The 24,467-nt window shown below is 44.8% G+C and overlaps 1 protein-coding gene across 1 annotated transcript in view; it reads left to right on the top strand.

The window, feature by feature from the left end:
- Positions 1-6,127: 6,127 nt before the first annotated feature.
- The window catches only part of LOC134590822 (colipase-like), a 149,838-nt gene continuing 131,498 nt past the window's right edge, over positions 6,128-24,467 (top strand). The window contains exon 1 of the mRNA XM_063444428.1: positions 6,128-6,267. Within this exon, the coding sequence (XP_063300498.1) occupies positions 6,184-6,267 (84 nt within the window). The 5' untranslated portion in view covers positions 6,128-6,183. The remainder of the gene's footprint in view (positions 6,268-24,467) is intronic.

Below are 24,467 nucleotides of genomic sequence, written 5' to 3'. Positions count from 1 at the left end.
TGTGCCACTAGCTCCTTGCGACGACCTCCCCCTGCTTCCAACTCGTCTCCTCCTCCTCCTCCTCTCTGTCTCCCCATCTGAACTTTCCCCCTGTTCTTCTTCTCTTCTAGCGGGCAACCACGTGACATCCATGGACGCATCGTCATCATCAACCGCTTCACTTGTATCTGACAACTCAGCAAAGGAAGCAGCAGTGGGTACAACATCATCATCATCACACCGTATGTGTGTAATGCTGCCTGACTGAGACATGTCCCTGTTGTCTACATCCTCTGGCAATAATGGTTGCGCATCACTCATTTCTTCCAACTCCTCTGACATACCAAGTGAAGCGGCTGTGGTGCTAGTGTTGGTGGTGGCGGCAGGCGGGCGAGTGGTAACTTGAGAGTTGCCCAAAGCTAAGCAGGAGGAGTATGGTGCGTCGATGTTCTGAGCGGAAACTGTAGAAGATTGGATGTCCTGTGTTAGCCAGTCAACTATGTCCTCAGAACTTTTCAAGTTCAGGGTACCTGGCCTCTGAAAACTGGGCATTATTCTAGGGCCAAAAGGAATCACAGAACCACGACCACGACGGCCCCTGCGATGTGACCTGCCTCTGCCTGTCATTTTCTTTTCGATTAGTGGTACTATGCATGCAAGCTACTGTGACAACAGATATGAGTGGCACTGGTGTGACACTGTGCCCTGGCAGGCCCTGAAACGCACACTCGTGAAGGAAACTGACTGCTATTATATTACAGTCCAAAAAGTTTATTTTTTATTAAATGCAAGCTATTGGGACACCAGATATGAGTGAGTGGTGGCACTGGGCAGGCCCTGAAACGCACACTCGTGAAGGAAACTCACTGCTATTATATTACAGTCCAAAAAGATTTTTTTTGTTAAATGCAAGCTATTGTGACACCAGTGAGTGAGTGGTGGCACTGGGCAAGTGGGCACAGTATACGCTGTGAGCCTGACACACACGCTGGCAGACAACTAACTGCTATTCAATCTATTACAGTCAAAATTGTATTTTTTTTTTTTTTTTAAATGTACACTACTGCTACACCAGATATGAGTTGCACTGGAGTGACACTGCCCTGGCAGGCGCTGAAACGCACACTCGTGAAGGAAACTGACTGCTATTATATTACAGTCCAAAAAGTTTAGTTTTTTTTTAAATGCAAGCTATTGAGACACCAGGTATGAGTGGTGGCACTGGGCAAGTGGGCACAGTATACGCTGCGAGCCTGACACACACGCTGGCAGACAACTAACTGCTATTCAATCTATTACAGTCAAAATTGTATTTTTTTTTTTTTTTTTAAATGTACACTACTGTTACACCAGATATGAGTTGCACTGGTGTGACACTGCCCTGGCAGGCCCTGAAACGCACACTCATGAAGGAAACTGACTGCTATTATATTACAGTCCAAAAAGTTTAGTTTTTTTTAAATGCAAGCTATTGGGACACCAGATATGAGTGAGTGGTGGCACTGGGCAGGCCCTGAAATGCACACTCGTGAAGGAAACTGACTGCTATTATATTACAGTCCAAAAAGTTTAGTTTTTTTTAAATGCAAGCTATTGTGACACCAGTGAGTGAGTGGTGGCACTGGGCAAGTGGGCACAGTATACGCTGCGAGCCTGACAAACACGCTGGCTGACAACTAACTGCTATTCAATCTATTACAGTCAAAATTGTATTTTTTTTTTTAAAAAATGTACACTACTGTTACACCAGATATGAGTTGCACTGGTGTGACACTGTGCCCTGGCAGGCCCTGAAACGCACACTCGTGAAGGAAACTGACTGCTATTATATTACAGTCCAAAAAGATTTTTTTTTGTTAAATGCAAGCTATTGTGACACCAGTGAGTGAGTGGTGGCACTGGGCAAGTGGGCACAGTATACGCTGTGAGCCTGACACACACGCTAGCAGACAACTAACTGCTATTCAATCTATTACAGTCAAAACATTTTTTTTTTTAAAATGTACACTACTGTTACACCAGATATGAGTTGCACTGGTGTGACACTGTGCCCTGGCAGACCCTGAAATGCACACTAGTGAAGGAAACGGACTGCTATTATATTACAGTCCAAAAAGTTTAGTTTTTTTTAAATGCAAGCTATTGTGACACCAGTGAGTGAGTGTTGGCACTGGGTATGCCCTTAAACGCACACTAGTGAAGGAAACTGACTGCTATTATACTACATTAAAAAAAGTTTGTTTTTGTTTAAATGCAAGCTATTGTGACACCAGTGAGTGAGTGGTGGCACTGGGCAAGTGGGCACAGTATATGCTGTGAGCCTGACACACAGGCTGGCTGGCAGGCAGGCAACTGCAATTACATTACACAGAAAAAAAAAGCAGACTGATGTTCTAGCCCTAAAAAGGGCTTTTTGGGGTGCTGTCCTTACAGCAGAGATCAGATGAGTCCTTCAGGACTGTAGTGGACACTGAATACACTAGCCTAGCTATCAATTTCCCTATCAAATCAACAGCAGCTACACTGTCCCTACTCTCACTAAGAATGCAGCTTCACAATGAATGTAAAATGGATGCTGTCCAGGAGGTGGGAGGGTCAGGGAGGGAGGGTCTGCTGCTGAATGGCTGGAATGTGTCTGCTGACTGTGAGGTACAGGCCAGGGTCAAAGTTTACTCAATGATGACGAATAGGGGGCGGACCGAACAGCGCATGTTTTCGCCGTCCGTGGCGAACGCAAACAAGCGATGTTCGCCAGGAACTATTTGATATAATATATGTTAAAATATATCTAATAGATACATATATATTTTTTAAATTTATTAACTTCATTGAAATTTTTTAAAAACTTTTATTTAACTTTTTTTTTTACTTTTTCACCAGCAGGGGGACTGCCTGTGAGCTCAGGCAGTCCCCCTGCTGGCAGCACAATGGACACCTATGGGGGCAATGTGACTGCTCTTTTAGCGGTCACATGGGCCCTGGGTGTCCTAAATTGGAAAGGGGGGACGCTCTGGGCTCAGTCTTGAGAGTCCGCCCAAAGAAGAAGACCGATCGCCGGCGGGGTAACGGTGGCGATCGGTAAGTACATGGGGAGGGAGGGAGGGCAGGGGTTAATTTTTTTATTATTTAATGTTTTTATTTTTATTTAATTTTTTTTAAAACTATTTTAACTGAGTGCCTCGACCCCTCGGGGGTGGTATGGGGGGGGGGGGGGATTACTTGGGTCCCCGGCAGTGTAGGGGGTTATTACACAATGCCTTGACATCAAGACATTGTGTAATACCATAGACTGTAATACCATAGACCAAGACTGGCTGGCAATCGTGTAATACCATAAGACTGTCCAGCGCTCAAGTTTACCTTAAGGAAAAGGACCCTTAAGGACCATTTTTTGTCGGACATACCTGATACTTCCGCGTTCCTTAAGGGGTTAAACAACAATTGAATGAATACTTTCAAAAACATAACATTCATGGATATAATATTTAGTAGGTGGGGTAAAAGCTTTTTTGATCCAAGGAGAGATCTGACTGCTATTTTGTGGTAGAAGGATTTTTTTTCTAGTTGTTGGAAGATTAAAAAATGCTTCAAACTGTGTTTTCTTCCTTCTTTTTGATCAACAGCAAAAACAGGTTTGAAAAATACTGAACTTGATGTACAGATGTGTAACGGATCGCCTGGCACCCCGACTTGGTACCTCCGTTAATGGATGCTCCTAGTGCTTCCTGAGGACTCCAAGCACTCTGGCAGACACCACAATCACCGAATCCGAGAAACCTTTTAAATTCTCCCAAGCATATGAATGCTGTAGACCATTGAATAGGAACCATACGAATAGGCTTGTACTCCTAGCAGTCAACTGGAACAGCATGCAATAAATCCTTCCCCCCAATAATGAGACGACACATCACTTTGAGGGTAAAACAGGAACTCTGGACTGGCTCATCCAGCCTGGCTTTTATTACAATAATCCACATACAGGCCACACCCAGGGGGAGGCATAAAATAACCAATCACCTACATGGTTCCGCCCACACATCCCCTCCCCTCAGATAACATTAAACCCAATTATCCGGTACACTTTTCCAGCCAAGTTCTGGATGTACCCCAAAAACAGGGGGTACACCTTTAAATCCAGCATCGCTGGATAGCCCTTATTCAGGGGGGAAACATATCCAAAATTCAAGTCATTCGGATGAACAGTTCGGGAGATATGGGGTTCCAAAGATTTGACCGACCGCATGGGTAAAGTATCCGAAAACAGTTCCATGCATTTTGGCCCTGCGGTCGGTCACAGAAAAGGGAATGAAACAGAAAAATTACTGGTGTTATAGAGACTAAGGGGGATTCGCATGAATCCCCTAGTTCGTGAGTTTCTTTCTACCGAACGGCGGGCCGTTCGGTAGTTTCCCCACAAAATCCTGGAAGTCTGGAGGTCTCAGCGGTGTTTGCCTAGTCGAGTGTCCGATTTCAGTTCCAGACATTCGACGGCAAAACACCGCTGTTCGGTAGTTTAAGATGGCCGCCGCCACGTGCAATTAACCTGCAGTAACCTCACAGCCTGGGAGGTAAATTGCCTGCACACTTTAACTTCTGGGTGGTCCGCCTGTGTGGTACTTGGTTCAGTAAGCCCTATTTACTGAACCAAGAGGGAGAAAGCCAGGGGCAAGTTATTTTACAGGTCTGGGGACATAGTCTTAAAGGGGCATTGTTCAGCAAAGTCACAAGATGTCCCCAGACGGTTCTTAAAGGGCCATACACACCGAATAAAAGTCCATACGTTTTCAGGGGCCATAGTCTTAAAGGGTATTGTTACCCAAAGTCTCAATATGTCCCCAGACAGTTCTTAAAGGGCCAGCAGTCGCACAATAAAATACAATATGCCCCAAATAATCCAGGGGCCATAGTCAGCAAGTAGGAGGCGGGCAAACAGGCTTCTCCAGGGCCCAGTGGCGAGGTCGGTTTCGCCACAATATGTCTCTCCAGGAAAGAGTGCATGTGGTTTGCAACAATCTCTTGGTAGGTGGCACGTGTCAAGCTAACATCCACATGAATGCCAGGACCCAAGGTTTCCTAGCAGAACAGTACCCAGAACAGTGCCTCCACCGGCCTGCTTTCTTCCCAAAGTGCTGACATTCCTTCCACAATTAAACAACCTGCAGACACCTAGCCAACCTTCAGATCTAAATGAAAATGTGATTCATCAGACTAGGCAACCTGCTACCATTGCTCAATTGTCCAGTCCTGATGCTCATGTCCCCATTGTAGGTCTAGCCATCACTACTTGGCCTTTATCAAATTCACTCAAATCTTTTTGAATGCCCTTTTTTTCTGCTTCCAACACATGGAATTTAAGCACTGTCTGTTCACTTAATATATCTCACTCCTTGACAGTTGCCATAGTAACGATACAATCAATATTATTTACTTCATCAGTCAGCGGTTTTAATGTTGTGGCTGACCATTGTATATCATTACTTTGCAATGATATTACTAAAAAGTAAAATTCGCAGAATCCTGTTCCTACCCACCATTATCCTAACAAAAAATGTGTACACTAATTGCAGTAGTGGGTAGAAAAACAATTTTGCTAGTGTGGAGTCCTCGGAATCTTCTTTCCTTGTCCTTCTTCCAGATCAAATTTTATAATTTATTAATAAAGAACATATGGTTAAACACTTTATCCAAATTTGTATGGATTATATAATGATCTTAGATCTCCCTCTCCAATGTACAGTAAACAAAACATTAGAATACACAGCTTGGTATTCCTCTGCGGTGTTGGCGGGTCATACACAAAGGTTTGCACTCTGAGTAAACAGTATAATTACATAATTATACCAGTCCAGTGAGTGGTAAGATGAATTCATGCAGTATAAAGAAAAAAAAAACACAAGATATTGTATCAGTTTAATTGAGTGCAGCAGTCTTGACTCTAAACAGGCCTTGACCATTAGTTAAAAATTAAACTTTCAGTAAACACTTGAGACTTTTTTTGTGCAGTTATATTTAACTGTACTCAGATGCTCTGTTCTCATGCATTTTTGGACCTCCTTCTTTACTCCCACCATTCCTTCCCTCTTGGGAATGGATGGATTCTACTCACGTGTCCTATGTAGTAACACTTATATTTGTTGAGACAGCAATACTGAATCTTTACTGAACTGCTTTAGCACAAAGAAATACATTATTATAAGTCATACTATGGAAGCCATTTTTTTTATTTTGGTGTTTATGTCTGGGTTAATTCTTGCTGTTCCTGCCTCAAAAGGACTCATTTTTGATCTGGTAAGAGCTTGAGGACTATTTAAAAAAAAAAAAAAAGCTTGTGCAAAATGAATCCTATAAATACACACAAAACATAAACAGTATGCATATTTAAGGTTCTGAAACTCAAGATTCTGAAATTTAGGAGATTATTGAAACACATGAAGAATTCTACATTTGGTTCAATATATATATGAACCAAATGTAGAATTCAATAATCTCCTAAATATATTCATATATATGAAACAAAGAGGGCTGCACTCACCTGAACATACGTACATTATAGGGTTCTGTTGGGCCAATTTATACAACATACAAAGTTCAGCGCATGCACTCATTCACTAAACAGCAATTTCAAGTCTCACAATTATAAGCATTGCTTTTAAATCCTTAGGAATGCTCAGTTAAACACAACATTGCTTTATAGAAACGATATAGCCACCATAACTACTACAGCTTAATGTGTACCTACAGGTCTACTCTTTTATTGTTAACACTGCATTTTCATAAAAAATGTCTGTGTGGTGTATGTAGCACCAAGGTTCAGCGTCTCCATGCTCTGCATGGAGGTGCTGAACATTCTCCGTAGAGATTTATTGATTCTATGCATCTCTATGAGGAGATGCGCATTGGCACTGCAAGGCCTTTTGCCTTGTAGGTACAATAACCTCCCAATGCTTTCTTATGTTCTCAGCCATAAAGGCAGGGTCAGGAGGAGAAAGATGAGTAAAAACACATTTTCATATGTTTTAAATTCATATCATACCATTGTAATTATATAATCAATGTTAATTACTTCACCTGTCAGAATTTTAATGTTGTGGCTGATCTGTGTATAATTTTGTAAGAAATTATTACCCTCTTACAAGGTTATTCTTTTAGGGAATGTGTGGCAAATACGACACAAATGCAAGTGTATAAAAATGTATTGTTAATATTGATTTAGGTTACTGTTACAGATATTAAAGGAATATACATACAGTACACATTGTAAACACATCCATAACCAAAAGATGCACAGAAAAAGGGCAATACTTAAACATTTAAATAAAGATCTTCTCCATGCAACTTCATCTTGGGTAATCTAGGACTGTCTCTCAGTTCACCATGGGACCTCTGCTGCATTGTATTGCCCAAAAGAGAAAAGGAGACTGACCGCCTTATCCTTTTTTTTAAAAAACTGATTCTTGCAATCCTTAACTACATATGCCAGAATCCCTTTCACCTTCCAAAAGTTGTTAATACAGACCCCTTTTTCCATACAGTCCTGTCTTTACACAAGTCTTTCACTTTGATCTTTTCCCTCCAGCTATACTAGAACATTCTGTAAGAAGTTACCAGATAGGGTTGTTTGTTTTTTTTTGGTAGATTGAGAGCAGGCCTGGACTGCTTTTAGAGACAAGATGGGTTGGGAAAGCACATTCTTCCATTGTTACACCTAGATGTTAATTACTCTGATGTTCTGATCTCTAGATAACATGACTCTTGAAACCCTTATAGGAAAGATGTACACAACATTTAGTAAATACACACTGGAAAGGCTTGTTTCACAAATCTAAATAAGTCATATATTGTGTACCCTTTGATGACAACCTCCTTTGATTTGTAAATGGATTCCATTGTGAAACCAGAAAGCTTATTACACAGCAGACCTCCTCATAGCACATGTCAATATATTAAATAGAAAATATAACTTTTAACAGCACCCCGTTCCTTACACTTTGATAATGTCAGTAATCATTGTTTTCCTTTGCATTTATCTACATTAAATCTCATCTGCCTGTTGGTTGCCCACAATTTGTGAAATCAAAGTAAAATCCTGTTTACTCTGTATTACCTTGCCTAGTTTTGCTTCATATGCAAACACAGATATATAGCGTTTAATGCTCATGGTATTGAAGGACTCCACTTACAACAGTTTGCATTGACAACTACTCTTTGCACTCTATCTTAAATGTGCAATCCCGGAACAATGATTTTCATCTGATCTAATTGCTTTTAAATTTTACAGAAACCTTTTGTAAAAAACATGTACATGGGTTATTCACTAAAGTGAGAATTGCAAGTGATTTCAAAGAAAATTTCAAATTCACTGTAAAAATAGTCAACATGGAAACATTCTCTACGCTAGCTATGCTTCTAGTTTGGCTACTTCGCCCATAACGTTTAAATTTGCTTTGAATTCTCACTAGTGAATAACACTGCAAATGCTTGATAGATCACATCACATCCTAATTTATACTTCTATTGATTACTTCAGAGAATGACTTCATAGTTTAACATGACTGGTATTTTAGAAAACCATTAGAAACCAATATAAAAAGATAAAGTGGCAAAGTGCAATCAAAACAAACTGCACTCAAAACAAACTGCAATCAACATAAACACACACATACATACATATATACATATATATGTGTGTGTGCAGCCATTTTGTTTAATATATATATATATATATATATATATATATATATATATATATATATATCTTGGTTGCTACATCTAAGTGCTGCTTCTAAGTGTGTGATTGGAGATATTCTGGAGATAAACTGGAGGTAATCTGAGGTATTAAGGAGGACAAAAAAAAATTAGATCTGTATGATTTAAATTATTCACCTCATTAAAATGGCAGACTTAGTTCAGTGTAATAGTTGTTATGCATTTGTTTCATGTTCCACTTTTTGGAGATTTGGATGCAGGCTCAGGCATCAAGTGTAGTGGTGTTCTGGAGACAGGCTCAGGCACCAAGTGTAGTTGTGTTGGGGAGTCAGGCTCAGGCACCAAGTGTAGTGGTGTTGGGGAGACAGGCTCAGGCACCAAGTGTAGTGGTGTTGGGGGAGACAGGCTTGAAGACTATGGTGAGGCCTAATAGAAAGCAGTTATTGTTGGGGGCTTCTATAAGAGGTGTGGAGATGGACAATGGTGGTCTTATGAGATGTCTTCCCAAAGCTACTGCTCACAGAGACAGGAGGCGTATTTGTAATATTGTTAAGTGAGCAAAGCAGGAAGGGGAATTGGATGTACCTAATGTCCTCCCCCCACAGCCCCCACCCCTGAGCGGTGGGTGGGGGCCATAAATAACAACAAGGGGGGGGACCTACTGTCCTCCCCCCCGACCCCCACCCCTGTGTGGCCCTAAATAATAATAAGTCACAGTGTTTGTGACTAAGTGGCTACTAAGAAAGACTGGACATACCCCACTTGCAATACCTTGGGTTGTCTACTTTTGCAAATGGTATGCCATCATGGCGGTAATTCTCATTCCTGGGCTACCATACGCTTTCAAAGGCAACATAACCAATCTGGCAAATTTCAATGTCAAAAAAATGAAATGCAAGCCTTATATGTGACTCTCTAACTTTTCAAAACACCATAAAACCTGTACATGGGGGGTACTGTTATTCTCGGGAGACTTCACTAAACACAAATATTAGTGTTTTAAAACAGTAAAACATATTACAACAATAATAGAGTCCATAAAAGTGCAGTCCATTTGTAAAAATGCAAAAAACATCACTTTTACTTAAAATATCATCGTTGTAATACAATTTACCAGTTTGAAACACTAATATTTGAGTTCAGCAAAGTCTCCCAAGTAAAACAGTACCCCCATGTACAGGTTTTATGGTGTCTTGGAGAGTTACAGGGTCAAATATAGTGCTTCGAATTAAATTCTCTGCACTTTCTCCCTGTGTTGTCAATCAAATTTTAATTAATCAAATCACATAATTATGTTAAAATATTACTTAAATTTACATGTAGAATTTTAATATATATGCATTTATAGGTATTTAAATTCTACGTGTATACTAATGTAATCTTTTATGTAATTATATGTATTTATCTATATATATATATATTTGCGGTTATTTGTATTATATATAGATAGATATATATATAGAATGTCATTCTAAGTGTATTTTGTTACCAATATATATATATATTAATAACAAAATACAGTTAGAATGAAATTACATATGAATATATAATTTATATTAAATATTGTTTCAATATTTTATTTATTAATTTTATTATTTTATTTATTTATTATTGTAATTATCCGTATATATATAAATACATTTATTTAATTTTATAACATGTCTAATATTTCTTTTTTTTACTTTCCAACCAGCAGGGGGACTGTTTGACATTTCAGACAGTCCCCCTGCTGGCAGATCCACAGCCAGCTATAGGGGGCCATGTGATCGCTCTTTGAGAGTGATCACATGGCCCCCGGGGGCTTCTTTTGCCGTGGGAGGGCTGCCTGGGCTGTGAGGCAGTCCTCCCGAAGCGGAACGCCGGGTAGGTAAGTATCCCGGGCGCTCCAGGGCTCACAGCCGTTACGGCGTTCTATGCCGCCGCAACGGCTTTAAAGCCCACTTAATGCGGGACGGCATAGAACGTCGTAATGGCGTTAACGGGTTAACCCCTTCAGGACGGAGTCAATAGTACATGTTCTGATCAAAACAAAATGTAAACAAAAACTGGTATTTGCGCTATATGTCTGTTCAACCGTAATTCACCTCTTTCATATTAAGTGCACCCACACTTATTTTATATAATTTTGTTCAGGAGAAACTGGGCTTTAATTTCTCATGAACTATTCATATTTGAAACATAATTTATCATGAATAAAATTTAAAAAACTGTGAGAAACTAAGATTTTTAAAGAAAATTGTAGACATTTTAGCTGTAAATGTCATAATCCCGTTAGCGTTAACTGCAAAAAAAAGCACATATTTGGATTCAGCAAAGTCTCACGAGTACAACAGTACCCCCCCCCCCCCCCCCATTAAAAGTTTTTACGGTGTTTTGGGAAGTTAAAGGGTTAAATATAGCACATTCCATTTTTCAGTTTTTTCAAATTGAAATTTGCCAGATTGGTTATGTTGCCTTTGAGACCGTGTGGTAGCCCAGGAGTGAGATTTACCCCCATGATGGCATACCATTTGCAAAAGAAGACAACCCAAGGTATTGCAAGTGGGGTATGTCCAGTCTTTTATAGTAGCCCACTTAGTCACAAACACTGGCCAAAGTTAGCGTTCATTGTTGTTTTTGTGTGAAAAAAGCAAAAAAATAATATTTGGGCAGTGTTTGTGACTAAGTGCCTACTAAAAATGACTAGACATACCCCATTTGCAATACCTTGGGTTGTTTTTTTTTTTTTTTCAAATGGTATGCCATCATGGGGGTAATTCTCATTCCTGGGCTACCATACGGTCTCAAATGCAACGTAACCAATTTGGCAAATTTCTATGTGAAAAAAATTAAATGCAAGTTTGGCCTATATTTGACTCTCTAACTTTCCAAAACACCATAAAACCTGTACATAGGGGGTACTGTTATACTTGTGAGACTTCACTGAACACAAACATAAGTGTTTCCAAACAGTAAAACATATTACAACAGTAATATCGTCAGTAAAAGTGCAGTTCGTGTGTGAAAAATGCAAAAAAAGTCACTTTTACTAAATGTATCATCGTGGTAATACAATTTATCATTTTGAAACACTAATATTTGTGTTCAGCGAAGTCTCCCGAGTAAAACAGTACCCCCCATGTACAGGTTTTATGGTGTCTTGGAAAGTTACAGGGTTAAATATAGCGTGTTTAATTCTCTGCACTTGCTGTATGGGTTGTCGGGCACGTCAATCAAATTTTAATTAATTAAATCACATAATTATGTTAAAATATTACTTAAGCATACACGTAGAATTTTTATATATATATATATACATATATGTATTTAAATTCTACGTGTATACTTATGTAGTTATTTATGTAATTATATATATTTATCTATAAATAAATATTTGCATGTATTTGTATTTTATTTATAGATATATATAGAATGTCATTCTAAGTCTATTTTAAGATTAATATATGTACTTATATTAACATTGATATACATTACGTATCACGTTATATATATATATATATATATATATATATATACATCTTTGTTTGAAGTGCACTCACAGGACTCAGAATTGTTTCAAATTGTGCTGTTTATTCAAAGCATCAAATTTCCAGTAAATGGTGTCAACGTTTCAGTCCTCCAGGGACTTTTCTAAATACATTTATTTTATTTTAAAACATGTTCAATTATTTTTTTTTTACTTTGCACCAGCATGGGAACTGTCTGACATTTCAGACAGTTCCCCTGCTGGCAGATCCACAGCCAGCTATAGGGGGCCATGTGATCACTCTTTGAGCCCCACACCAGCCCCCCGGATAACTTAGTACCAACAAGGCAGGACGCAGACGAATACAATGACTACAAACCCTGTGAAGGCGACATGCAAACTGCGAGAACAAAATGCACTACCCAAAACCGTAATACCAACCAGTTGTACGCCTAGAAGGGAAAAAGGGAGGTCAATCGGGTGGGCGACAGGGGGACCTGACAGGAAATGCACTACAGAAACCTAAGTGCGGATAAGCTGTGGGCTCCCAACATACTGAGAGCCGACAAAGACGAATGCTGGCAAGCTCAGACAGAATACAGACCAGCTCTACGGGGCAAAAGGGGAAACAGAATACTGAGTACAGACACCCGACTGGCAGAGTGGCAAGGTCCAGAGGGAGACAGTGTAGCGGAGAGCTGATATCCCACAGCTATTCTCCACTGACGATCCCAGGAAGGCTCAGGAACAAGGCAATAGTAGATCCATAGGCAGAGTTTCCAGCAGGCAAAGTAACACAGCGATATCCCCACAGCAATCCCAATAACTGGACGACACACAGTTTCAGGAACAGAACTCCTGGCTGGTACATCCAGCCTGCCTTTTATTACAACTGTACACAGACAAGCCACACCCAGGGGGAGGCATAAAACAACCAATGGTATCTTGGGTACAACCCACACATCCCCTCCCCTTAGTGTGACACATAATCCCATTATTGTACAGTTTCAAACATAACTTTTACACTATATTCATAACTTCTATAATATTCATCACATTCGCATAAAAATACATATTCACAATCAATCCATTCTGGGGAATAACATATAAAAAAATGGCATGAATCAGACCAGGGGTTCAAAAGTTAGTAAAAGTATCTTTTGTTCCCCCTGGCTGATTGTATTTTAATCTGGCTCAAACAGTAAAAGTAAAACCATCCCCACAATGCATCCTGGCTTCCTCCCTTCTGCCCTGGAGATAATTGGAGAAGGAATCTAATTATCTCCAAAGACAGAGCCAAACTCCATTACCCACATGGCAGACAAAAAGACAGTAAAAGACATAAAATTACATACTGATACATTTAGTACATAAAACACACATTTCTACATATCCCCAGATAGCTTTGATCTGACTGCACATTATTAGATGAATGGCACTCAGATCACACGAATAAGCCTTTCTGCAGGGAAAATAAACAGTTTAACCTGCAGGGCCATAGTCCAAAGGCAAGAGGCGGGCAAGCAGCCCCCTCCAAGGACACGTGGCGAGGTCGGTTTCGCCACACTTTTCCCCTTTGCCCCCCCAGACTAACAGGGTAGATGAGGGCAATCCATAATACAGGGAGGACAGCCACAATAGGGTTCCGCTACACTGCTCCCCCTTGCCCACAAGCCGGCATACACAGTCTGATCCAACACGGATCGGCTTGGGGATGTCCGGGGCTCACGGATCATTTTTCTAGGTCAGTTTGTCTGGACAACCCGTCAGCATTTCCATTCTGCTTACCCGGTCGGTACTGGATATTAAAGTCAAAGGGCTGCAGCGCCAAACTCCAGCGCAGCAGCCTGGCATTGTCCCCAGCCACCCGGTTCAGCCATACTAACGGGTTGTGATCCGTGAGCAAGGAAAAGGGCTGTCCGTACAGATAGGGCTGCAGTTTCTTTAGGGCCCACACCACAGCCAGGCATTCTTTTTCGATGGCGGCGTAGCTTACTTCTCTAGGTAACAGCTTACGACTGATGTAAGCCACGGGATGTTCTCCGCCATCGACCCCGACTTGGCTCAGTACTGCTCCCAATCCAAACATAGAAGCGGCTGTGTGAACAAGAAATTGTTTAGTTGGATTGGGAGCTGCCAAGACAGGGGCATTTATCAGTGCATTTTTCAGTTGTTGGAATGCCTGCTCACACTCCGGGGTCCAGTTTACTTAGCGGGGAAGGTTCTTACGGGTCAGGTCTGTGAGGGGTTTGGCCAGGGCGCTATCATTGGGGACAAACTTCCTGTAATACCCCACGGTCCCTAGAAATGCTAACACCTGGGTCTTAGTCCTAGGGGTGGGCCACTGAGCTACGGCCTCTACTTTGGCAGGTTCGGGCTTCTGTTTACCGCACCCTACTCTATGTCCCAGGTACTGCACCTCAGCCATTCCGATACTACACTTAGCCGGCTTCAGGGTCAAACCAGCTTCCCTTATCCTGTCTAGTACAGCTCCTATATGAGCCAAGTGTTCTTGCCACGTATTGCTAAAAATAGCAATATCGTCCAGGTAGGCACAGGTATAGTCCTGGAATCCATCCAGAAGTCGATCTACCATCCTCTGGAAGGTAGCTGGGGCGTTTTTCATCCCAAATGGCATGACCTTAAACTGATACAAGCCAAATGGGGTGACAAAGGCCGACTTCGGGATGGCGTTTGGGGCCAGGGGGATTTGCCAATATCCTTTACACAAGTCAATAGTGGTGAGGTATTGGCCCCTGGCCATTCTGTCTAGTAACTCGTCTATCCGGGGCATAGGATAGGCGTCTGACACGGTTTTCTCATTTAATCTCCTATAGTCCACGCAGAAGCGAGTCGTACCGTCTCGCTTCGGCACGAGGACTACCGGAGAGGCCCATGGGCTATCTGAGGGCTCTATCACCCCCAGTTGGAGCATCTCATCGATCTCCTTGCGCATGTTTTCTCTCACCGCTTCTGGGATGCGGTAGGGGGTCTGGCGCATGGGTAGTTGCCCTGGGGTCTCGACCCGGTGAGTTGCCAGAGGAGTGTACCCAGGTACATTAGAGAAAGTTTCTTGCTTCTCTCGCAACAGCTGCTGTACCTCGATACGCTCCTGTGGACTCAGCCGGTCTCCCAGTACAACTTCTCCTAAATCTCCAGACAGCTTCCCATCTTCCAGCAGATCTGGAAGGGGAAGGCTGTCACACTCGTCGGAGGTGGGTGCACAAATCGCTGTCACCTCCTCTGAACGTTCCCGGTAGGGCTTTAGCATGTTCACATGGAGCATGCGTCGCCCTCCAGTTCCTGTGCAGGGGCCAATTATGTAAGTGGTGTCACATCTCTGTTCCACGACTCTATAAGGGCCTTGCCATGCGGCCTGCAGCTTATCATGTCGGACAGGTTTTAAAATTAAAACTTTCTGTCCCACCTGGAAGCTACGGTCCCTGGCGCCCCGATCATACCATGTACGCTGACGCGTCTGGGCCGCCTGGAGGTTCTCTCCTACTATCTTAGTTAGGGCCTCCAGTCGGTCCCGAAGTGCCAACACATAGGGTATGATGGGGGTACCGTCTGCACTCCGGTCTCCCTCCCAATGTTCTCGGATGAGATCTAGGGGTCCTCTTACCCTCCTCCCAAATAATAACTCAAATGGGGAAAATCCCGTTGATTCCTGAGGCACTTCCCTGTAAGCAAAGAGGAGGTGCGGCAGGAATCGCTCCCAGTCCTTATGAGTCTCAGCAAAGGTTCGGAGCATTTGCTTTTACGGTGCCAATGAACCTTTCACAGAGCCCGTTGGTCTGGGGGTGGTATGGGGCACTAATAATGGACTTAACATTGCACAGCCTCCAGAGTTGTTGGGTGATCTCGGCAGTAAACTGAGTACCCTGATCCGAGATGATCTCCCTAGGTAACCCTACCCGGGAGAAGATCTGCATCAGGGCCTCGGCCACTGTCTCAGCGTGGATATTTGTCAGGGCCACTGCCTCGGGGTATCGGGTAGCGTAGTCTACCACCGTGAGGATGTACCTCTTGCCGGAAGGGCTAGGTTTCTGGAGGGGGCCTATGATATCCACCGCTATTCGGTGGAAGGGTTCCTCAATTATCGGTAGTGGATGCAGTTTTGCTTTCCGCCGGTCTCCCCTCTTCCCCACCCTCTGGCACATGTCACAGGTATTACAATACTTCCGTACTTCCTGGCTAACTCCCGGCCAAAAGAAATTTTGCGTCAGTCGGTATCTGGTCCGACTAACCCCTAAATGCCCGGATAGCGGAATGTCGTGTGCTATCCGCAGCAATTCGGCTCGGTACCTCTGTGGTACCACTAATTGCCTTAACACAATCGGGTCTGACCCCTCTACTTTCTTGTCGGACTCCCGGTATAACAGCTGTCCCTCCCATACAAATCTTCCCCCTGTCCAGGGGACACAGTCTAGGGAAGGGAAAGGTTCTCTTACCTGGACCTCCGGCAGTGTGTTGTAGTCCTGGGTGCGGGCCTGTTGTCGGGTGACCACTGGGTGTGCTTCCTCAGTGATGGTGGGTTGTGGCTCAAAAGCAGATGTGAGCTTTCCCAAATCATTTCCCAGTACCACCTCTGCGGGTAACTGGGGCATCAACCCCACCTCCACCCTCCCTGCCCCCGCTCCCCAATGCAAATGGACGTTGGCAGTGTCCAGCCGGTAGACGGCTCCCCCAGCAACTCTGACGGCTATAGTCCGGTTAGTCTTGGCCTTGTCGGCGACCAAGTGGCTTTTGACCAGGGTTATAGTGGCACCAGAGTCTCGGAGCCCCTGTACTGCTTTTCCCTCCAGGTATACCGTCTGTCTGTGGTGCTGGCGGTTATCGGCATGGGCTTGTAGTGGGTTAGCTTTGTGTAGTACCTCCCACTGTTCTATGGTGGTGACAGGAACCGCGGAGCCATAAGCAACTGGTGGCTCCTCCTGGTAGTGATGGGCAGTGGCTCTCGGGGGTGGTGGGGGCCCTGGTCGGATCCATGAGGATCGGTCTCGGAGTTGTGGGCACTCTCTTTTGTAATGCCCCCACTTCTGGCAGTGATGACAGGGCCCAGAGCTAGGTTGGCGGAAACGTGGTTGCACAGCTGCTGGTGGTGGTGGTGGTAGCTGTCGGGGTGGTACAGGGGGGTAGTTTGTTCCCCCAAAGGTTTTCATTGTGACTTTTGGGGCTACCGGTTTCTGTGACCTGCATGCATCTAGGTACTCATCCGCCTTCCTAGCCGCCTCTGTGAGGGATACAGGGTTGCGGTCTCTTACCCACTCCTGTACATCCGTTGTTACTCCATCATAGAATTGTTCCATGAGCAACATTTGTATCACATCTTCCATGGATCGAGCCTTGCTGGCTTGCACCCAGCCAAGGGCCGCCCGCTGCAACCTACAAGCCCACTCGGCATGTGAGTCTTTATCTGCCTTTTTCAACTCTCGAAACCGCCTTCGGTATGCCTCTGGTGTTAAAGTTCAGATGGGGAGACAGAGAGGAGGAGGAGGAGACGAGTTTGAAGCAGGGGGAGGTCGTCACAAGGAGCTAGTGGCACAGTCAGACAGCATGCATCGGCACCCAGGGTCAGCCCGACAGCACGCCAATAGATGCATGCTGTGTCCACCACCAGAATGCCGTCATTGCAGAGCTCAGCAGTGTGGCATTTTTTTTGTGTGTCTGCCTCTGACAACAGCGATGCCATTTGCAACCTGTGCCACAAGAAACTGAGTCGTGGGAAGTCCAACACCCACCTAGGTACAACTGCTTTGCGTAGGCACATGATCGCACATCACAAACGTCTATGGGATCAACACATGAGTACAAGCAGCACACAAACTCAAAGCCGCCATCCTCCTCCTGGTCCAGCATCTTCAGCCATGTCAACCACTGCTGTCCTCCTTGCCCCCTTTCAACCATCCGCCACTCCGTCTCTCGCCTTGAGCAGTTCCCGCTCATCTGCCCACAGTCAGGTGTCTGTCAAGGACATGTTTGAGCGTAAGAAGCCAATGCCACAAAGTCACCCCCTTGCCCAGCGTCTGACAGCTGGCTTGTCTGAACTATTAGCCCGCCAGCTTTTACCATACAAGCTGGTGGAGTCTGAGGCGTTCAAAAAATTTGTGGCTATTGGGATACCGCAGTGGAAGGTACCCGTCCGAAATTTCTTTTCACAAAAGGCAATCCCCAACCTGTACTCGATTGTGCAAAAGGAAGTAATGGCATGTCTGGCACACAGTGTTGGGGCAAGGGTCCATCTGACCACTGATACCTGGTCTGCAAAGCATGGTCAGGGCAGGTATATCACCTACACTGCGCATTGGGTAAACCTGCTGACGGCTGCCAAGCATGGAATGCGTGGCTCTGCAGAGGAGTTGGTGACACCGCCACGACTTGCAGGCAGGCCTGCTGCCACCTCCACTACTCCATCCTGTTCCATAACCTCCTCGGCTGAGTCCTCTTCTGCTGCTGCGCCTTGCTCCACATCAACGGCACCCCCCCAGCTCCCCAGGTACTATTCCACATCCCGGATACGGCAGTGTCACGCCGTCTTGGGTTTGACTTGCTTGAAAGCAGAGAGTCACACCAGACAAGCACTCCTGTCCGCCCTGAACGCACAGGTGGAAAAGTGGCTGACTCCGCAGCAACTGGATATCGGCAAAGTGGTTTGTGACAACGGAACAAATTTGTTGGCGGCATTGAAGTTGGGCAAGTTGACACATGTGCCGTGCATGGCACATGCGTGTAATCTGATTGTACAACGCTTTGTGCATAAGTACACAGGCTTACAGGACGTCCTGAAGCAAGCAGGAAGGTGTGTGGCCATTTCAGGCGTTCCTACACGGCCATGGCGCACTTTGCAGATATCCAGCGGCGAAACAACATGCCAGTGAGGCGCTTGATTTGCGACAGCCCGACACATTGGAATTCAACACTCCTAATGTTCGACGGCCTGCTCCAACAAGAAAAAGCCGTTGGGAGCTGGGGATTTTTTTGCCACGTTACTGGACGCTCATGCGCAATGCCTGTAGGCTCATGCGTCCTTTTGAGGAGGTGACAAACCTAGTCAGTCGCACCGAAGGCACCATCAGCGACATCATACCATTTGTTTTCTTCCTGGAGCGTGCCCTGCGAAGAGTGCTGGATCAGGCCGTAGATGAGCGTGAAGAGGAAGAGGAAGAGTTGTGGTCACCATCACCACAAAAAACAGCCTTATCAGCATCGCTTGCTGGACCTGCGGCAACGCTGGAAGAGGATTGTGAGGAAGAGGATTCAGAGGAGGAATGTGGCTTTGAGGAGGAGGAGGAAGGAGGAGGAAGACCAACCACACCACGGGTACCAGATAGGTACTGGTGTTGTACGTGGCTGGGGGGAAGAACATACCTTCAGTGAGATCACTGAGGATGAGGAACGGGACATGAGTAGCTCGGCATCCAACCTTGTGCAAATGGGGTCTTTCATGCTGTCGTGCCTGTTGAGGGACCCTCGTATAAAAAGGCTGAAGGAGAACGACCTGTACTGGGTGTCCACGCTACTAGACCCCCGGTATAAGCAGAAAGTGGCGGAAATGTTACCAAATTACAACAAGTCGGAAAGGATGCAGCATTTGCAAAATAAATTAAAAAGTATGCTTTACACAGCGTATAAGGGTGATGTCACAGCACAACGGGAATCTAACAGGGGAAGAGGTAAAAGTCATCCTCCTCCTCCCACGACCACGCCGGCAAGGACAGGACGCTTTAAAGACGTGTTGTTGATGGAGGACATGCAGAGCTTTTTAAGTCCTACGCATCGCCACAGCCCTTCGGGATCCACCCTCAGAGAACGACTCGACCGACAGGTAGCAGACTACCTCGCCTTAACTGCAGATATCGACACTCTGAGGAGCGATGAACCCCTTGACTACTGGGTGTGCAGGCTTGACCTGTGGCCTGAGCTATCCCACTTTGCGATAGAACTTCTGGCCCGCCCCGCTTCAAGTGTCCTGTCAGAAAGGACCTTCAGTGCAGCAGGAGGTATTGTCACTGAGAAGAGAAGTCGCCTAGTTCAAAAAAGTCTAGATTACCTCACCTTTATTAAGATGAGGGAGGGATGGATCCCGAAGGGACTGACAGTGGGCGATACATTCGACTCAAAAAGGCCTGATGAGAAGAGCTGCCTTGGGCTAAAAATGGTGACCCTATGCAGGAGGAACAGTCCCTATTCTGCTCTGTGTCAGTGTGTATCAGGGTCTCTGAGGACAGGTGTCAATCCATATCTGCCAAGTGACCCTATGTAGGGGGAACAGTCCCTATTCTGCTCTGTGTCAGTGTGTATCAGGGATCATTAGGATAGGTGTCAATCCATATCTGCCAAGTGACCCTATGTAGGGGGAACAGTCCCTATTCTGCTCTGTGTCAGTGTGTATCAGGGATCATTAGGATAGGTGTCAATCCATATCTGCCAAGTGACCCTATGTAGGGGGAACAGTCCCTATTCTGCTCTGTGTCAGTGTGTATCAGGGATCATTAGGATAGGTGTCAATCCATATCTGCCAAGTGACCCTATGTAGGGGGAACAGTCCCTATTCTGCTCTGTGTCAGTGTGTATCAGGGACCCTATGTAGGAGGAACAGTCCCTATTCTGCTCTGTGTCAGTGTGTATCAGGGTCCCTGAGGACAGGTGTCAATCCATATCTGCCAAGTGACCCTATGTGGGGGGAACAGTCCCTATTCTGCTCTGTGTCAGTGTGTATCAGGGATCATTAGGATAGGTGTCAATCCATATCTGCCAAGTGACCCTATGTAGGGGGAACAGTCCCTATTCTGCTCTGTGTCAGTGTGTATCAGGGATCATTAGGATAGGTGTCAATCCATATCTGCCAAGTGACCCTATGTAGGGGGAACAGTCCCTATTCTGCTCTGTGTCAGTGTGTATCAGGGACCCTATGTAGGAGGAACAGCCCCTATTCTGCTCTGTGTCATTGTGCATCAGGGTCCCTGAGGACAGGTGCCCATTTATATCTGCCAAGTGACCCTAGGTACGGGGAACAGTCCCTATTCTGCTCTGTGTCAGTGTGTATCAGGGATCATTAGGATAGGTGTCAATCCATATCTGCCAAGTGACCCTATGTAGGGGGAACAGTCCCTATTCTGCTCTGTGTCAGTGTGTATCAGGGATCATTAGGATAGGTGTCAATCCATATCTGCCAAGTGACCCTATGTAGGGGTAACAGTCCCTATTCTGCTCTGTGTCAGTGTGTATCAGGGACCCTATGTAGGAGGAACAGTCCCTATTCTGCTCTGTGTCAGTGTGTATCAGGGTCCCTGAGTACAGGTGTCAATCCATATCTGCCAAGTGACCTTATGTGGGGGGAACAGTCCCTATTCTGCTCTGTGTCAGTGTGTATCAGGGTCTCTGAGGACAGGTGCCAATCCATATGTCAAGGTGTCAATATGTCATATGTCAGGTGTCAATCCATATCCATTGTGATTTAGGAATGTTAGGTGATTTATGCCCTTTATGGATTAAAACCAGACTCTGCATCAACTGTGTAATTTTCCATGGGAGTTTTGCCATGGATCCCCCTCCGGCATGCCACAGTCCAGGTGTTAGTCCCCTTGAAACAACTTTTCCATCACTATTGTGCCCAGAAAGAGTCCCTGTGGGTTTTAAAATTCGCCTGCCCATTGAAGTCAATGGCGGTTCGCCGTTTCGCGGACGTTTGAGGAAGTTAGCGTCCGCCGTTCGCGAACCGAAAAGTTTGTGTTCGCTACATCACTAATGTCCAAGCCGTCAAGGACTTTGTCCCCATGACAAAACTACCAACGCCTAGTCCCGAAGGTGGATGGGGCGATCACCGCCTGTGGCGAAACCAGCTTCGCCACTGGGCATTGGAGAAGACTGATTGCCAGCCTCTTGCCCTGTGACTATGGCCCCATGTTAAAATGCTTGATTTTCCCCTGCAAAGACCCGAAAGCTGGGTCATTCTGTACTTTCCCTATGTGAGCAGTGTTACCCCAGATAGATATGCCATGGAGCCAATTCGTATAACAAAAGACTATGTGAAAAACTTTGGCTCCATGGCAATTGAACCTTATGTATGTGATCTGAGCGCCATTCAGTCATAATGTGCACTCAGATCTAGGCTATCTGGGGATATGTTGAATGTATATGTTTTATGCAATAGCTGCACAGTTATATATTTTTATGTATTTTATTATATTTTGCTACCATGTGGCTAATGGAGTTTTGCCTCTGTCCTTGGAGATAATTGGATTACTTCCCAATTATCTCCAGGATAGAAGACTCCGTGGAACTGGTTTTGGGCAGAAAAGCCATGCTTCATTTGGTCAAATAGGATTTTCCCTTAAATTTTTAACCCCTGGATGGAATTGGCTGAATTTTGACTATGTTTATAATTAAAGTGTGCTGAGTTTGAATATGTTATTTTTATGTTTGTGGCATGTATATTTTGGAAGTTATTTGGTAAAAACTGTATTTCTCTGCCTGTGATAATTATATTAACCATTGTGTTCAGTAATCATATCACAGTCAGAGGGGAGGATTTTGTGTGGGAGTGTCTGTGTGTATTGTACGGATTGCTTGGTTGTTCTGTAAAACCCTGTGGGCAGTACTAAGTTTGTGGGTTGGGAATAAAAGAGGCTGTATGTGCCAGTAGAGTCAGTTCTGCTTGACCTCAAAACGAAGTGTCGTCTCGTTATTGGGGGAATTGGATTGTATGCTGATTGCCAGGAGTGTAAGCTGATTGTATGCTTTTCCTGTTCAGCTGTTTACAGCATTCATATGCTTGAGAGTATTCGTATGCTTCTCCGGTTCGGTGGTTGTGGTGTCTGCTGCAGTGCTTGGTCCTCAGGAAGCACTAGAAGCATTCTTCAACGGAGGTACCCAGTCGGGGTGCCCTTCGATCCGTTACACCGCCCTAAAGGGAATCAAAGCCCCAGGGCCAGACAGATTTGATGGCTCATATTATAAAACCCTGTGGGAAACGCTGACCCTAAGTCTCGTAAAAGTGTTCGCGGAGTGGATGGAGGGTACAAACCCTAACCCGGAAACCCTCATGGTGACATAACGCTCATCCCCAAACCCGGAAAAGACGCAACAGTAGCAGCGAATTACCGACCCATCTCCCTCATCAATTTTGACGTGAAGGTGTAGGCAAAAATTCTGGCAACGAGGCAGATCAGGTCTGTTTCTTGCCATCGAGGCAACTGTATGAGAATACGAGGAGGGGAGCATATATGGTGGATGGGGAGGATGTGAACGCCTTTTCTGATTCTTTCCCTGGACACAGAGAAGGCATTCAACATGGTACAGTGTGTCAGGGTACCTGAAGCCTCTACCTCCGAAAGAGGTAGAGACTTAGTAGTTTACTCCTCCAACAGGTCGGCTTCCTCCATCCCTCGCGGCTCCCCTAGACACTCTCACGCCGGCCGCGAGGGATCCGTCTCATTTTATGACGTCACGCACGCTGCCCGACGTCATGACGTCAGTCCGGACCGATCTGTCACTCAAGTGACTGGAAGCCACTCAGGACTCGTCGGAGGCGGGTATACTCACTGTAAACAGGGTATTTAAACCTGTTTCTCCCATTCACTCATTGCCCTGTCGTGGTTCTAGCCTGTCTAGTCACACAGTGCTCTGGCGATTTCAGTTATTCCTTTGGTTCCGACCCGGCTAGTTTGACTTACTCTGTTTCCCTCTGGTATCCTTGACCTGGCTTGTTCCTCGCTCACCTGTCCTCTCGTTCCCTCGACCTTGGCTTGTTTCTGACCATTCTCTTTACTCTCCGTACGTTAGTCCGGCCATTCTAAGGTCCGGTATACGTACCCTGTCCTGTTTGTACTTTGCGTGTTGGATCCCTGTCCCGATCCTGACACAGTGGCACTACCTCTTCATGCTGCTGGAACACCTGCGGATGCCGGTACCATCCATCACAGGGATTAGAGCCCTATACGCTGAACCCAGAGCACAAACAAATGTACCAAGATCGATCCCAATGTGTGCAAATACAGAAAGTAAAACTTTTCAATTGGTTAAGGGTTAGATATTATTAAAAGTAAACATTTAATTGGTTAAGTGTTAAGTGTTTTATCTTGATGTACTTCCTCCAAGGTGTGATGTCATCATTGTCTTTGTGTGTAGATATAGATGGAAACGCCATCTTGCTACACGAGGGTCTTAGTCGATGGGAGGGGGTGCTCTAGCAGCCATTTTGAGTAATAAATGAACACAGGTATACATAGTAAATAGACATTTTACACACATTAATTTTTATCCATCACAGACCCGGAGGAGGTCACCAGGATAAAAACCACTCACACACTTA

The sequence above is a fragment of the Pelobates fuscus genome, chromosome 1 (genome assembly GCF_036172605.1).
Source record: "Pelobates fuscus isolate aPelFus1 chromosome 1, aPelFus1.pri, whole genome shotgun sequence".
Lineage (NCBI taxonomy): Eukaryota > Metazoa > Chordata > Amphibia > Anura > Pelobatidae > Pelobates > Pelobates fuscus.
Note: the sequence above shows the minus strand (reverse complement) of the source record. Positions and strands in the feature narration are given on the sequence as shown.